A 16574-nucleotide genomic window follows, 5' to 3' on the forward strand; every position below is an offset into this window, starting at 1 on the left:
TTTTTGCAGCATGCACTCTGAAAGCTTCCTGGAAATGTTACCTTGAGCTAGCTGGACTGAATGAGAAGCCATGTAACGTTCTTTACTATCCAGTACACTGGACTCACATTCCCTGACTAAAACTGTCCTTGGTGCTCCACCATGAATCAGAATATTCCCTCCAATTGTCTGGCTTGGGACGACCTAGTGCTGTTTTTGCCCAGCTGTATGGAGTTCAGTACAGACTCTTACAAAATGCTCTGGGTCTATTGGAGATTGGTACAGATGCCATAATGGAGGAAGCGGGAGGACAAAGGAAATAAAAGAGGAGCTAAGTGCATAGGGCGAGGTCCATCCCTGGTGCAACTCCCAGTTCAGTCCATGAGGCCTGTGCTTTGCAAGTCTAGTCACAGCAGAAGAAAACTGGAGAACAGAATTAGGGCAGATGGCATTGGAAATCCAGAGGAACTACCCCATCACTGCACCGAGACACAGATGGATTCCAGAGTCACCACAAGCAGATGGGATTCCCCGAAGGGAATTATAGGAGGGAAGGGGTGGAACTTTCAGAATCAAGCTCTCAGATATTGAAGTTGTCATAGAGCAAAGGCAGGGAACAAAGCATTTAGGGAGGCTGATGTAAAGCTCGCTTTAAAAAAAGAGCAGCAGGTGTGATGCTGGTAACTGCAGATCAGTTGATTCGACCTCTGTTCCAAGTAATATAGTTAAATCTGTCATTAGGGATAACATGGTAGGGTGGTTTAGCTGGAAATGAGTTGCCAGGCAGACATCAGCGTTGGTTTGTAGAAGGCTAAATCTTGTCAGCTAAATCTGATTGACTTTTGTGAAAAGCCGATGAAATAGATAAAGGAAAAGCAGTCCTTATTTGTCTGGATTTCTGTAAAGTGTTTGATAAAATGTCACACAGAAATCTTGTAGATAAAGCTAAGAAGAGAGGCATTGATCATCCGGATTACAAATTGGCCATTGGGAAGGCCGCAGAGGGCAGTTGCATATGGAAGGAAAGGAGTGGGGTCTTGCGTTGCTGGGGGTTGGGACCCATTCCAATTTGTACATAAGGCATTTGGAAGGCAGGACAAGCTGTAGATGGTACAAACTACCAAGGACGTCAGGGATTGTCAAGGGGATGTGAACCGAGCAGGGAAATAGGACGAAGCCAGGCATACTGGAGAGCAGCAGCCTGGAAGTTACATTTTGGTGGGGTGATAGTGAGTGACACATGACATGGCACTGGGGAGCCAGCTGGTTGTCTCCAGGCATTTGAAAGTTTGGGTTTTTACTAGGTGTGGCATTTCTGTAAAGGAAGCACTGGACTGTTTGAGAGTGTTAGCCGGACTCCCTTCAGTACACTTTCAACCTTCACTCTTAAGCAAATATTTTCTTGGGGAGGGTCAAGTGACATGTTCACTTTCTCCCATGTCCATCCCTCCCTTTCCTACATATTTCTCTCCTGTGTCTGCTTTGCCATCATTGCAGGCCAAAAGAAGAATCACAGCAGGAAATGAATGCAATACCGGGAGATTCCCAGCAAACTGGGCCATGTGGCTCCACCATCCTCCTTCACCTTTCCTCCTAGCCAGGTCCAGTCTGTGTTCAGAAAACCCAGCAGGCTGTCTGTCCACTCAGCCTCTGGAACTCACCCTATCTCCCCACCATTCAGATAGTTGGTGTTGTTACCCAGGGTTTTCAGAACCCAAAGCAGTGGTAACGTACCTGTTTTTCTCCAGGCGATGTGAGGAATAAATCAATCATCCATCTAATAAATGATTGGCACAAGCAAAGTCTGAAATGGTTCTGAGGGATCAGCGGCCAGGCTTTGGGTGGGGGGTGGGGACTCCTTCCGTCTGACTGCTAGGGAACATAGGTGTCAAATCCTTGCCCAGAGGAAAGCTTCCTTGGACTACTTCAAAGCACTCTTTCTAACTAAACATTTTATAATTTTTCTCCAAACAAAGCACATGACTCATAATAGCTTCTAATAGGCTAACAATTTCCCTAGCAACTGCCAATAACAATTCATTAGTCTCCTTATCAGCAAAGCATTTGTAATCATAACAACAATAAAACTTACATATTAGAGGCACCTAAAACCAAGGTCATTGTCCAAGCAATCCTTCTACAGTATTTTCATGGAACTTTCACTTCTTGTCCCAACCTCCCATTCTGAAAACAAAACTGCAAACATGCAGTTATTTGGCCTTGTCTCTTAGGCCTAAGATTTTCTTAGCTACGTGATGTGTGGTTTTCAGCTGGCAGTGGCTTAACATACGAAATTGCTGACTGCATTACTGTCAAATGCTAGAGTACGCTAAGGAATGGCAAATTCTGGAGTAACAGTTTGCCATCTGTTTCTAGAGCAAGGAGGGAATCTGGTTTAATGGGGCTACAAGCCAGGACCCCTGGGTTCCACTGACTCCCTGTGTGACCCTGGGGAAGTCACCCTAGGGAAGTCATAATCCTATTTTAAAGGAATTGTCCTTTTTTCGATCCAATTGCTAGTCAAAGTTTGGGGCCCTGGGAATATTCCAGCTGGGAGCATAAATTGATGGAGTCTGGTATGCTATTTGGTGTAATGTTATGTCTCTGAACTCAGAAGCCACTGAATAAAAGGAGCAGTTTGTTAGCTTACAGCCCTCAAGTCTCTTTAGCAAATATGAGACCCAAAAGTTCTCTCTCTTGATTCCTCCAGGGTCACACTGTGCTCACATTTGCTTTCTTGCCTCTCTCTCTCTCTCTCTCTCTCCTTGTCCTCAGTTTTTGTGTAATCTCTCTTCACACACATACACACACACTCCTACCCAAAACAATGCTTAGTCAAAAGTTTCTGGGGGTATGGCTACACTTACAAATCTGCAGCGCTGGTCGTCCAGCTGTGCAGGGCCAGCGCTGGTGTGTGGCCACATTTGCAGCACTGTTGGGAGTGATGCATTATGGGCAGCTATCCCAGCATTCAAGTGGCAGCAAGGGTGCTTTTCAAAAGAGGGGGGTGGGGTGGGGCGTAGTGTGACAGGGAGCGGGGGGAGAGAGAGAGAGTGGATTTTTGGAGCCAACACTGTGTGTTAGCTTCCTGACTTGAAAAATCAGAACATGTTCCCGATCCCTTACCCTTAACTCTTAACTGTAAACAGCCTGCAGCAAACACGACTCCCTTTCTCCCCTCTGCCCCCGCTGTTTCTGTCAAGCAAACACTCACTCCCTGCCTGCCTCATTATCTCATTTGATTGTTCACAGATTGATCACAGCAAACAGGAGCTGTGTTTGTAGATAAACAGCTCCGGGATCAACGGAGCTACGGAGCTCGGAGTTCACAACAAAACAAAGAGAGGCTGCATAACAAAACAAAGAGAGTAATTTATAAAAGCATTCTGGGATACACCTTATACCCTGGAGGCCAATCACAGCGCTGGTGTGTGGCCACACTTGATGACCAGCGCTGCAGCACCAGCGCTGGAATCCTTATTCCCCATGCTGAGTGAGGTGTACGGCTTTCCAGCGCTGCAACTCGCCAGTGTAGCCGTACCCTGGGTGAGTTCATACAGCTCTGTTGTCTTTGGGGGTGGCTTATGCTTACAGTTAGGTGTGAATTCACCCTTCAGTTAACATATCAACCTCAATGGGGTTTTAACTCAACCCATAACAAGGTTTAGCCAGCTCATAACAACATTTAGGTGTCTAACTTCCTGAAAGGGATGTAGATGCCTAAGTATCTTTACAAATCTGGTCCTTAGTTTTTCTGTGCCTCAAGAACCCCAGCAAAGGGGGGTTGTGAGGATAAATCCAGGAAAGACTGTGAGGTGCTCAGATACTTTGGTGATGGGGCCAGAGAAGTACCATAGGATAGAAAGAGAGATTCCCAGCTCTGACGCTGACATGCTGTTTGGTCTTGGGCAAGACCTGCTCTGTGTCTCAATTTCCCTATAGTGGAAAACAGGAAGAAACCCATGTTTCCCACACAGCAGGATTGTGAAGCAACATTTGTTAAGAGTTTGTGAAGTGCTCTGAAAACCTCTGATGGAAGCAGCTGTTTTTTAATGTAGCCCTTTTTCCTAGTTCCTGCTTTCAACAAAATGCAGTGTCTTTATTCAGAGCCAGCAGTGTTAGCATCCAAGTTGTGCTAAGGATTGAAGTGCCCAGAGTATGAATCTCACATGGCACCATAGCTTACCTCTCCTTACCTTGATCGCGTTAATGTAGGCGGTAAATAAGAGTTCACAATCCACAGGCCAGTCACCTGAAATCCAGACCTGTTCACAACGGGAAAAGACTGCAACTTGTTTTGGGGGGCACTAATAACGAGACTAAATTGGCATGGCCTGGGAGCGTCTGCTGACTCTGGCCTGTTTACCATATCTATCCCTGGCTCTAGACCCGGCCTCCCGAACCTGTGTGTCCTGTCGAGTCTGTCTCCCTGTCAGTCCCGTTACTGAGCTCGGAAACGGCAGGGTAAGAGTGCAGTGTCAGTCATACTGTGTCACAGACGTGCTGGCCTTGGATTTCATCAAATCCCAAAGTCAGCCAAACCCACTCAGCTAGAAAACCACACTGTTGTTAGCAAGGGCGCCTGTACTTTTTAATTCTCTCTCCTGTATACGTTTGTTTTTGCTTATGAATTTCATTGCCCTTGCTTCCATTTCACCTGTCAGCCTTTGAGTAATGAGGAAGCCAGCTTGGGGAGAGTGGGTTTTAGAGCCAAGATGTTTGAACTGACCATCAAACTCGACTGGCTCGCAATCCACACTAAATCGACAGTAAACAGGCACTTTGTTGTGCAGTCAGTCCAAGAGCCTGAGCCTGCACCATTATAGTTACAGGGAGATTTTCCATTGCTTTGAATGGAAGCAGGATCGAGCCCTAAAGGTTCCAAGCCTGATCTGGATTTCACCTAAGTGTAAATAACCCCACTGAAATCAATGTAAGAGTGATCATAGCTGGACAATGTGTTTTGTATTTATGATGATGGACTGATCAGGGTTTGATGCGCTCTAGGGAGCGTTCCATTGGAATTTTTGCCTTTACTACTCTGTAGATCTAAGGAACTGAGTTTCCTTGACACCGCTCCTTTTCTGATGTTTTTAAACCCCGCTGTGTTGGAGTGAATGTATCCCCACCTTCACTCCCCTGAAGGGGAGGGGAAATACTTGCCCTGAAGCAACTTGCCATGGCTAAAAGGTGAGGCTGAGAGCAGGGACTCACAAAGGAGTAGTGTTTGGGCTATGGCAGAGGCCCTGGGTTCAGGGTGGAAAGCACACTTCCTGGACCCTGGCCTGAGAGGACTTTTGCACCTGGGCTGAACAGCACAGATGTTAAGAGACACAGAATTTAGCTTGCTTTGGACTCACTGGGCTGACGTTATGGTGCTGACTCCCAGTGAGCTGGAGGTATTTACTGCAAGTTAACCCTTCCAGCCATCTAAAGGAAACCTTGTTTGACATCTGCAACTGTGTCGTGCCTGGCTGTGTGAAGCCCAAAGTCTGCTGAACCCTGACAACCCCACTGAGAAGGCCCTAGGCCCTGACATAACTGTCCATAAACCTTGGCACACACAGACCCACACTGACAGTACCCTAACGCACCATCCCCAGTTTGCTGTCTTGTATGGTAGGCCCCACAAACGCTAACGAAGAAAATACCATGGACTCCCCAGGCTGACAGCTTTGAAATAGGACCACTCTCACTTCTCAGTTGGCATTTGCTTTCCTCTTTCCAGTGGCAACATCCGTGTTCCAATTGCAAGCCTGCGGGCATCCTGTTTTCCTCTGCTTTCTACCCCCATCCTTTTCTAATACCTCCATCATGATCATCGTCCTTCTGGCCAGGGGTTAAGGTGATTTTCTCATTCAAGTACATCAGTGATTTTGCTTTTATTCAGCTGATGGGTTGGTATTAGGGCTCATTTACATGAATATTTGGTCCGCAGCAAGCTGGTGTGTAAATCTACTCTCTACTGCTTGTTGTGCACTGAGTGTCTGTGTGAGCTGCTGTGCAGGAACAGTTCCCTAGTGCGCAATGATCTACCCCTGTGTTGAAACAGCGTAGATCAAAGCACATGAGGGAACTGTTTGGGCACATCAGCAGGATGCACCCAGACACTTAGTGTGCAACAGGCTGGGCTGAGGGAGTTTTACACTCCAGCTTGCCATGAACTAAGCGTTCATGTAGACAAGCACCCTTTGCCTTTGAGGGACTGAATCGGTGGGCTCTGCAGCTTTCTGTTCGGAGGATCACGACAACCAGGATGGAAAATCAGATCTTACTGCTTAGCCACTGAGTCAGCCCTGACCTAGTCCTTTTAAAGAGAAATGTACAAAATCAGAGAGCTGTTCAGATGTACATTAAGCCTCAGACAATAGATAGTGTGGCAAACAAAATTTGCTGCATACTGCATGTGTCCATACGCCTGCTCTGGGAATAGACTGCCAGGATGTGAAGTGATAGAATTAGTTATATTTAACTGGGGGAATAGTAGAACAAAGAGCACTGAATAATTATTACGGCTTTGTATTAACTAAGCCAGGGAAAACTATCATTTGTGTCTCAGTTTACCTCTCCTTCTGCTAGATTAAAGCCTCAGACAACTTGGACTGGGTTTTGTTTTGTTTGGAGCGACTGGAACAGATTTTACATTTCGTTAAACTTGTGTAAATCCATACTAACTCCTTGGAAGTTGTTGAATCAGGGTGAGATCAAAATTGGGCCCAATGGCTCTATAATGAAACGAGATGCTGTCTATGGTTTACAAGTAGTATGCAGTATTGTGGTACCCGTGTCAGTCCCAGGATATTAGAGACAAGGTGAGAGAGAAAATAGCTTTTATTGGACAAAGTTCTGTTGGTGAGAGAGACAAGCTTTCGAGCTTACTAAGAGCTCTTTTATTCATAACTTTGCTAGACACTAAAATCATGGACTGAATAGAGACACTGGTTTTACGTCTATTACAACAATCTATAACCCACTATCAACCCCCACCAACTGCTCCCCTCCCACTTCCTTTCCTCCTTATGATGGGAGGGGTGTTAACAGGCCACTTCACCTTGGATGGTTCCTTGAAACATCTATTAACTACTTATGCTAAACAATCTGTTCCACCTTGTCTTTAGCGGTGACCCTCTGATTAAGTTTCCCAGACCTGAAGATGAACTTTGTCTAAGCTTGAAAGCTTGTCTCTCACCAATAGAAGTTGGTCCAATAAAAGATATCACCTCACCCACTTTGCCTGTCTATGATTTACAAGGTCAGTCTCTTAAATTTCTCTAGTATGGTTAACCAGGCAGTAGTATCTGGATAGAATATTCATGCTATCCTCATTATTTCATGGTAGAAACCTATGCCATGAAGTGCTATTAATAAAGCAATTATATTTACAGTGTGTTTAATAGTAAATCCAAATGGCGTCATACCTTCAGTTTTTCCTTTTTTTTGTTTTTTTTAAAAAGTGTGTATCTGTAGTTGAAACTGCTCTATCCTTTTTTGTTTTAGGAGGGAGATGTTTGGCCAAATTCTACAGCTGAAATTAATGTGATCTTTAAGCCCCGAGAAGCCAAAGTCTATCACAGAACCATCTACTGTGACATCTCAGGTACAGCATTCCCAATGGCACAATAAGCATAACATACTAGTGTGTTTGGTCTTCATGTCGTGGGGTTGCCAACACTAGCCCTGGTGTGAGGCTTTCCTGGTGGTGCTAAGCTACCCCAGAGGCAAGACTTCAGGATGCAATGTCTGGAAGTCACTAAATACATGGAGATCATCTGTGTCAAAATAAGGTCCGTCAATGTGTTATATGGACCACATAACACATTTCACTCAAATTTTCAGAAAGTTACAAACGTGGCCTGTGGCTCCCAATCATTGCCTTGACTATGGCTCATATGGCATGACTGCATACATGGCAGGGCCCCATCCTAAAGTCTGTTGCCATGCAGCCAAGCAGCAGCCCCTCTCCCTAGGCCGTCTTGCAGAGCCTTACGGAATGGATTGGCATGTGTGTCAGTACTAGCAGGACCAAGTCCTGTAATCCTAATGCATGTGGGTGGAGAGGAGGAAAAGTGAGTCTAGATCAGGGTGGACAAACTACGGCCCGCAGGCCGCATCCGGCCCATCAGGGCTTTGGATCCGGCCTGCAGGATTGCCACCCCTATGGTGCCACAGGCCCCACACTGCTCCAGGAAGCGGCCGGCACCAGGTCCCTGCGGCCCCTGGCACTGCCCCCTGCAGCTTCCATTGGCCAGGAACGGGGAACCGTGGCCAATGGGAGCTTTGGGGGAGGTACTCGCAGGCAAGGACAGCGCATGGAGCCTTCTGGCCCCCCTCATCCAGGGGCCACAGGGATGTGGTGTCGGACGCTTCCTGGAATGGTGTGGCATGGGGCCAGGGCAGTCAGGGAGCCTGTCTTAGCCCCACTGTGCACTGCTGCCACCCCGGAGCCACTCCAGGTGAGCAGCACTGGGCCGGAGCCCGCACCCCGAACCCCTTCTGCACCCTGCACCCCAACCCCTGAGCCCACTCCTGCACCCCAAACCCCTTCTGCACCCTGCACCCCAACTCCTTGTCCTGAGCCCCCTCCCGCACCCCAACCGCCTTCCCTGAGCCCCCTGCCACTCAACTCCCTGCCCTGAGCCCCCCTGCACCCTGAACCCCTCCTGTACCCCAACTCCTTTCCCTGAGCTCCCCACTGCACTCCACATCTTCCCACACCCCAATCCCCTGCCCTGAGCCTCCTTGTAGACCCTGCACCCCAACCCCTTGCCCTGATTGACCCCCTTCCTGCACACCACACCCCCTCCTACACCCCCTGCCCCAGCCCTACATTCATGGCCCTGCATGCAATTTCCCCACCAGCAATTTCCCTCGGGCCAAAAAGTTTGCCCACCCCTAGTCTAGATGCATGCAGCCCCCTAGGGACTAAGTGCAATGCTTTTCAGGCCCAGTGCAGTGGAGGCTCCCCAGCATTTGCAGCTGAGAGCCGCCTGTGTCCTGCTCCCTTTGTGACTTTATGCACATCTCAGCTGACACTGGCATGGAAGCATCTTCTGATAGACGTGACTGATTCACTGTCCCTGCCTGTTACTCCTTGTGGAGACAGCCAGTAAACTCTGCTGTCTGAAACCAGCATGAAACATTCCTGGAGCTGGGCAGTACCTCTTGGGCTCGTTGTCGGTCCTGCTCAGCTTACTGTAAGGCACTCCTCTTGAGCTGGAGGCTGTGGAGGTATCAGTGGAACATTGTGGGTTTCCTAGTGGAGTATTTCCCTGCCTGTGGGTTTCTGAGATGGAGGGAACATCAGGCCCTTGATCTGTTGGCAGCCAAACTCCTGTTGAGCTGCTGGATAGTATAATCTGTGGTCTGTGCACAGTCATTTGTTGACTTCCATAAAGGATACAAATGTCATGCAAGTACTTTTTACTTACATAGTAATTGCATAGGGTTTACTTGGCAAACAGCACCTCCAGTAATTAAAGAGGGCTTCTGTTACCAAATTGTCTTCCCACCCACCAGCTGCAAGGGTTGGTCTTCATTCCTCAGCCCTACTGAAGGAAAGATTTGTTTGAAAAGCCCTTGCCAAGGAATCCCACGTTCGACATTCTGCTCCTTATCCTGGGCATCTAGGTCTCCCACCAGTGGAGTGTTACTAAGCTTTCTACCGGAGTCCCCGGTATGCTGCAAAGGGAACAGGCTTTTTCCTTGCTGACATCTGGAACAAAATACAGCAGTCAGGAAAGAGCCTTAATAAGTGAGCAGATTGCAGAGGGAAAGGAGATAGAAGGAAAGCCGCTGCATGATGCAAGCTATTTACAGGCGGGGGAAATCCACCCAGTTAGACTGACAGTAATAGCAGAACTAGAACTCAGCAAATAATTGCAGTGATTAAGAGGAGGGATGGTCTTGTGGTTAAGGCCCTGGATTGGGACTTGGGAGATCTTTGTTCTTCCACAGCTTCCCTGTGTGAGCTCAGGCAAGTCACTTAATCATTCTGTGCCCCAGCAGTCCATCTGAAAAATGGCAATAACAAACCTTCCTTTGTCTTAACTATGGAGATTTTATAATCTTCAGGGCAGGGACTGTCACAATGGGGTTCCGATCTTGGCTGAGGTCTCCAGGCGTAACTATAATGCAAATAATCTTTAATCAATTATTCATTGAATTTTATATCTTCTAGTTCACCAATTTCTCATGTGTAGTGAGTACCATTCAGGAATTTCCTCAGTGACTAATGCACAGAGTGCTTGCAAGCAGCTCATTATGAATGTTTACAGTTCTTACTTTATTAGGCCCTGATCTTGCAGAAGAATTATGCAGGCAAATCCCTGCACCTACGTGAGTGGGGCTCTGCATAGGTCCACTTGCACAGAGGCCGTGGCTCCTTACTCTGTGTCTTTCTGTCTCTGGATCAGGTGATTGCGTAACTAGCCAATACAGCATAGCTTGCAAATTTGACAGTTAAGGAGACAGGCCATTTGAAATTTGCTTTTGGCAAATATTTGAGCTCAGAATAAGCTTTTCTAGGTATTCATGCTAGTAAAACTTAAGCTCTGAGTGTTTGTAGAAAACAAACATGGAAGAGCTGAGAACAGTCCAGTTAAAATTCACTTTCAGATTTGACTGAGTATGTACAGAGATTTCTTCCACTTTTCCATTAGCTCAGTGCAGCACATACCAGGGTTGTGTACCCTGTGAAGTAAGTCAGGAGGTATTAAGGAAAGGAAGTAGCCTTTTCATAGGTAAGATTGCATCCAGTGTCCATTGTAAAGCTCTATTTTAGCACCCCTTGTAGGACTGAGCCCTAGATTAGATCATATTAGCTCAGTATGGAAAAGCTCCATTGGATTCCTGAGTCTAGTGCCAGTCACACCTTTAATTTAATAATCTGGTGCTATGTCCATCCCGTTTATTTGCACTGTAAAGAATAGCTAAAATGAAAGTTATAAAGAAACCACAAAATACTGTTTTTCCATAAACAATTTTTTTTATTTAAAAACCAGGTTAAATTTGTTAAATGACCACAGTCTCCTTGCATTTATAAAACCCAAGGACTTAAAGGCAAGGAAGTGACCATTTAAGGTCACTATAAATCTTATGCCCACACCGACCTGGATTAACCAATGTGTCCTCTATGCACTTGCACAGAGCTTCCATCTCAGGGGACCCCCCCAGCAACCAGCAAAATACCCCAAAACTGAACAGCTCTGTGGCTCCTTGCATCAGAGCGCAACACCACTCACTCAGATTTGGCCCAGCCTCCTCCCCACCCTGCCCCCGTCATGACAGAGTGGTGCAAGAGCACGTGAGTGCAGCGCAGGCAGCAGGAGTGAACGGAGCTGGCTGGCCAGGATTGGGAGGATCCGCCCTAGCCTGGGATGGGAGCAGAGCATGGAGCTGGGGGCAGAGGGTGCTGGTTAGTGCTTAGGAAGGTCCCAGAGATGGTGGGTGTGGGGATAAGGGTGAGCTGTAGGTGGGCTATGGTGTGAGGGGTTGGGAATGAGTGGGGGATGGTGGGGGAAGTTGTGGGGAATGTAGGTGGGGGCCAGGGTGTTGAGGGAGAGTAGGGGATGTTGGAGGCTGTGGCCAGTGGTATTAAGGTGTTGGGAGCTGTGGTGAGCAGGATGTATGTCAGCACTGCTGGGGTGTGTGTGAGGGCAGTTAGGATAGGTGGGGCTGGTAGAGGGTTGATGGTGTATATGTGGGGTGGGAGGGGCATTCAGGGGGAAGTAGGGGGCAGGAGGGGCATTCAGGGGGCTGAGGGGAATGGTAGGGCTATTCAGGGGGAAGTAGAAGGAGGGAGGGGCATTCAGGGGGCTGTGCGTGGAGCAAGAGGGGCATTCAGGGGGAACTGGGGGCGGGAGGGGCATTTGGGGAAAGTGGGGGGCAGGAGGGGCATTTGGAGGGCTGTGCGTGAAGCAAGAGGGGCATTCAGGGGGAACTGGGGGCGGGAGGGGCATTTGGGGGAAGTGGGGGGCAGGAGGGGCATTCGGGGGGAACTGGGGGCGGGAGGGGCATTCGGGGGGCTGTGCGTGGAGCAAGAGGGGCATTCAGGGGGAACTGGGGGCGGGAGGGGCATTAGGGGGAAGTGGGGGGCAGGAGGGGCATTCAGGGGGCTGTGCGTGGAGCAAGAGGGGCATTCAGGGGGAACTGGGGGCGGGAGGGGCATTTGGGGGAACTGGGGGGCAGGAGGGGCATTCAGGGGGCTGTGCGTGGAGCAAGAGGGGCATTCAGGGGTGTGTGAAGGGCTTTCAGGAGCTCTTTGTGGGTTGAAAAAAGGGGCATTCTGGGGCCTGTATGGGACTGGGGTGCTTGGCTGTTTAGTTTAGGGAAGATGGGGGACCTAATTTCCATAGTGCACAGGCCCCCACAATTCTGTAACGGGGCCTGTGCCCACATATTATTCCCATCAAATTCAAATAGCTATAGGGCAATTCACTAGCATGCATGGAATCCAAGTAGGGTTCTGACAATGCTGGCAGCCAATTCTATAGTAAACTAACTAAGGTTTATTAGCTAAGAAAAAAGAATTACAGTTATTGAGAGATTAAAGCAGGTAAAATATAACAACAGGTAAATGACAGTTTGTAACTCCAAGTGGTGGCAATGATGTAATAAACTGCCAGTTTCCCAGAAGTCTTTCAGGGCTACTTAGAATAATTTTGGGAGTCTCTGTTTTCTTGTTCAATTATTCTGTCCTGTTTGGATCCAAACAGTCCAGAGACACAGGATCTTTCTTTGGATGGTATTTATAGTCTCTTCACACAGAAAGCAAGCTGAGAGTGTTTCTGTTAACACGGCCTTTTCTTTTGATGGTGAGTGAGGAAAGCACTTAGACCTTTGACCTCTGACTATTGTGACAAAGTTCCTCCTCTACCTTGGTAGGTCCTGCGCTTATTGGCAGATTTGCTCACCTCAGTGATCTTCCCCACAGTCTGGGTCAACTCCTCCTGTGTCTGATCAGGAGTTGGGAGGTTTGGGGGGAACCCAGGCCCACCCTCTACTCCGGGTTCCAGCCCAGGGCCCTGTGGATTGCAGCTGTCTATAGTACCTCCTGTAACAGCTGCATGACAGCTACACCTCCCTGGGCTACTTCCCCATGGCCTCCTCCAAACACCTTCTTTATCCTCACCACAGGACCTTCCTCCTGGTGTCTGATAACACTTGTACTCCTCAGTCCTCCAGCAGCACAGCACTCCCACTCCGCTCCTTGCGCCTCTTGCTCCCAGCTCCTCACACGCACTTCCTCTCCTCTGGCTCCCTCTGGCCTGACTGGAGTGAGTTCCTTTTAAACCCAGGTGCCCTGATTAGCCTGCCTTGACTGGCTGCAGGTGATCTAATCAGCCTGTCTGCCTTAATTGGTTCTAGCAGGTTCCTGATTACTCTAGTGCAGCCCCTGCTCTGGTCACTCAGGGAACAGAAAACTGCTCATCCAGTGACCAGTCTATTTGCCCTCTGCCAGACTCCTGTACCCCACTGGTCTGGGTCTGTCACACTATATATATAATGACCACTTGCTGTGAAATCTGCATTTCTGTTAAAGTCCTTAAGTCCTTCATTAGCTTTTCATAAGATTTCTTTGATGGGTAACTTAGTTACAAGGGAGTTTACCATGTAAATGTTTGCCATTACATTATGACAGGAACAGATAAGCAAAAACAATACCAGTAGCATTCCACTAGTTTTCATGAAGTTTAAACATCTGAATACACACGTATACATCTAACCATTACTTTGATCTACACAAGTGAATTAACCTAACTACACTCTAGCATGCCCTAGTCAGCCAGGGTCACACTGGGCTTAGATGGGACTGACCCAGTGTGGCAATTCCTATATTTTGTTTACTGAAAATTGGATCTTCTTCACAGGCCGTGAGACCCGGCTCCCCCTGCGCATCAAAGGGGAAGGGATGGGCCCCAAGCTGCTCTTCAGCTTCGACCAGCTAGATATTGGAAAGGTCTTTGTTGGGTCAACACACAGTTATGAGGTAAGCAGATAGGGCAGTGCTGATAGGCTCATGGCATGTGAACTACAGAGTCTGACTGCTTACTGTACAGCCAAAGGTGAGCTAATCCTACAGAGTGTGGAGACTCCTGAACCCCAGAGCTTTTGGTAACTGGGTCACTTTGATTTGAGAGTGGCTGGGTGTCCTGAGTGCAAGCTCAGAATGAGCAGACCCCAGGCTTCATCTACCTTTGAATGGTGTGTATGTTCCCATACGAAGTGATCACTGCATACTTCTAGGTGCGCATGTCTCCTTGCAGTATCCTTAGTGCAGGATTTCTATGTCTGATGTGTTTTTTTCCTTGAGAAGCATTTTATACATTAAAATACCATAAGGACATAGCTACTCCTCTGCAAAAAGACTCCAGTGACTTCAGTAGACTTTGGTTCAGGTCTTAAATGCAATGTACCTTTGTGCTATGACTGTTAAGAAGACACAATGTCCGGGTCTACACTGCAAAGTTTTGTTGGCCTAGCCATGTTGGTCAGGGTGTAAAAATGCATGCCTGTAGCTGACGTAGTTCTGCCGGTAAACCCCCCAGTGTAGATGCAACTGTGCTGATAGAAGAGTTCTTCTGTCAGTATTGCTGATGTTGTTAGGGGAGGTGGTGGTACTATGTAGGCAGAAGAACTCCTCCTGTCAGTGTACATGGTGTCTATGCTAGAGGGCTATGCTAACATAGCTTCTTCTTCTTCGAGTGCTTGCTCATATCGATTCCAATTAGGTGTGCACACGCTGCGTGCACGATCGTCGGAAGATTTTTACCCTAGCAACACTCGGTGGGTCAGCTGAGGCGCCCCCTGGAGTGGCTCCGTTACAGCACCGGATATATACCCCGACCCAGCGCCCTCTCAGTTCCTTCTTACTGCCCATGACGGTCGTTGGAACTGTGGATTGTGGCTTAGCTGAACTCCACTTCCCTAGCTTATAGTGTAGCACTCATTTATAGTTGTAAGTAGTTTTAAAAGTAGTTGTTAGTTCTTTAGTAGTAGTTAATAGTTATTGTTTTTTAGTGTAAATAGTTGTTGGGAGTAAGGGGCTCCTCCCCTTCCCTCCCTCCCGATACCTGGGCTGATGCCTAGGTCTCCAGGTTTCAAACTGTGCTCGGCCTGCCTTAAGCCGATGCCTACGGGTGACCCGCATGACTCCTGTTTGAAGTGCCTGGGGGAATCCCATCAGTCTAGTAAGTGCCACATTTGCAAGGCATTCAAGCCATGAACTAAAAAGGAGTGGGACTTTTGCTTGAAGCAGCTCCGATGTCCTCGTCGGTTCGAAGCGCAGCTGCAGCACCGGAAGGGTCAGCACCACATCCAGACACCGGCAAAGACTCCTGGCACCGGACGTCTCCGGCACCTCTACCAGCGCAGTGCCGCTCACTGTCTCCAGGACCGAAGAAGCAGCATAAACAACCTCCTGCCCCTTGCAGTTGCCGGCACCACCTGTGCCTCCCTCGGAGCCGCATCCCATGTTGGACCATCCCGCAAAGACACCAACCCCGTACCGTTGACTCCAGCACCACAAGGGCTGTCGAGTCCGGAACAGTTAACCTCCCCGATGCATACTGTGGTCAAGCTTGGGCTGCCATCCACTCCGGAGACTTTCTCCACGGCACGCGACCTGATGGCGCTCACCGAGCCGAGACCGTCGCAACCTTCGGTGCTGCTGGTACGGGCTATTCCCTTGAAAGGAAAGCCCTCCATGATGTGTCCTCCGTCGCAGAGTGACACAGGACGACACTGATCCCAGTCCCAATCCCGGTCACAGTCCCGATCCAGATGCTGGTCGCATTCACAGCACCGCTCGCAGTCCCGGCACAAGTCGCACTTGCAACGCCACTCCACCTCACGAAGATCTTCTTCCCAGTACGGTCGGTACTGGTCCAGCTCCCGGCACCAATCTCGACGCCAGTCCGGGCACCGATCTACTCGGAGTCGATCCCGGCACCATTCCACCCATAGATCTTTGCTGAGGTCCAGATCTGCCTCCCGGCACTGATATGGCTGTCGGTCCCGATCAGGATCGCGGTACCGCTCGAGACCACGGTACCAATCCCCATCTCCACGGCGCGGAGCGGTACCACACGACAAGGGGACCCAGCATACACGCTCGGCTCCATCTTGGCCGTCCCGTCCCACCTCGAGGTCTTCCCAGGCAGAAAGTGGCTATCGTGTCCAGGACCAAGATGCAGACGGTGCTGACCAATGGCACAACAAGGATCAGGACCCTGGTCAGGGACCTCCGCAATGGTCCTTTTGGACCCCTTGGGCATACCATCAGGCCCAAAGTGTCCCCTCGGGGGCTTCTCGCTCTGCCCACTCGGAGCCCCTAGTGCCGGAGGCTACTGTGAGTCACCCTCCCCTGGGTGGTTCGGAGGCAACAGCTCTGCCCTCAGCTCAGGCCCATGAAACTAGCATGGTGGACCTAGGGCAGCCGGACCCTCCCCAGCAAGACCTTCCCCAGGACCCGTTAGTCCCAGGTGTTTCCTTCTCCTCTTCGCCCGACGAGGCAGTGGCGGGTACGTCCTCCTCTGGCCCCTCACCTATAGATCTCCATGCATACCAGGAGTTGCTCCGCAGGGTGGCACAAAACA

General features: G+C 49.1%; 1 protein-coding gene across 7 annotated transcripts in view; it reads left to right on the top strand.

The window, feature by feature from the left end:
- HYDIN (HYDIN axonemal central pair apparatus protein) overlaps positions 1 to 16574 on the top strand; it is a 399941-nt gene that overhangs the window by 105598 nt on the left and 277769 nt on the right. For 6 of the 7 annotated variants that reach the window (XM_044987150.1, XM_044987153.1, XM_044987154.1 and 3 more), the window contains exons 10-11: positions 7477 to 7576; positions 13848 to 13966. In XM_044987150.1, the coding sequence (XP_044843085.1) occupies positions 7477 to 7576; positions 13848 to 13966 (219 nt within the window). Of the gene's footprint in view, positions 1 to 7476; positions 7577 to 13847; positions 13967 to 14053; positions 14182 to 16574 lie in introns of those variants that run through there. The other variant, XM_044987155.1, reaches the window with a different exon arrangement.

The sequence above is a fragment of the Mauremys mutica genome, chromosome 14 (genome assembly GCF_020497125.1).
Source record: "Mauremys mutica isolate MM-2020 ecotype Southern chromosome 14, ASM2049712v1, whole genome shotgun sequence".
NCBI lineage: Eukaryota > Metazoa > Chordata > Testudines > Geoemydidae > Mauremys > Mauremys mutica.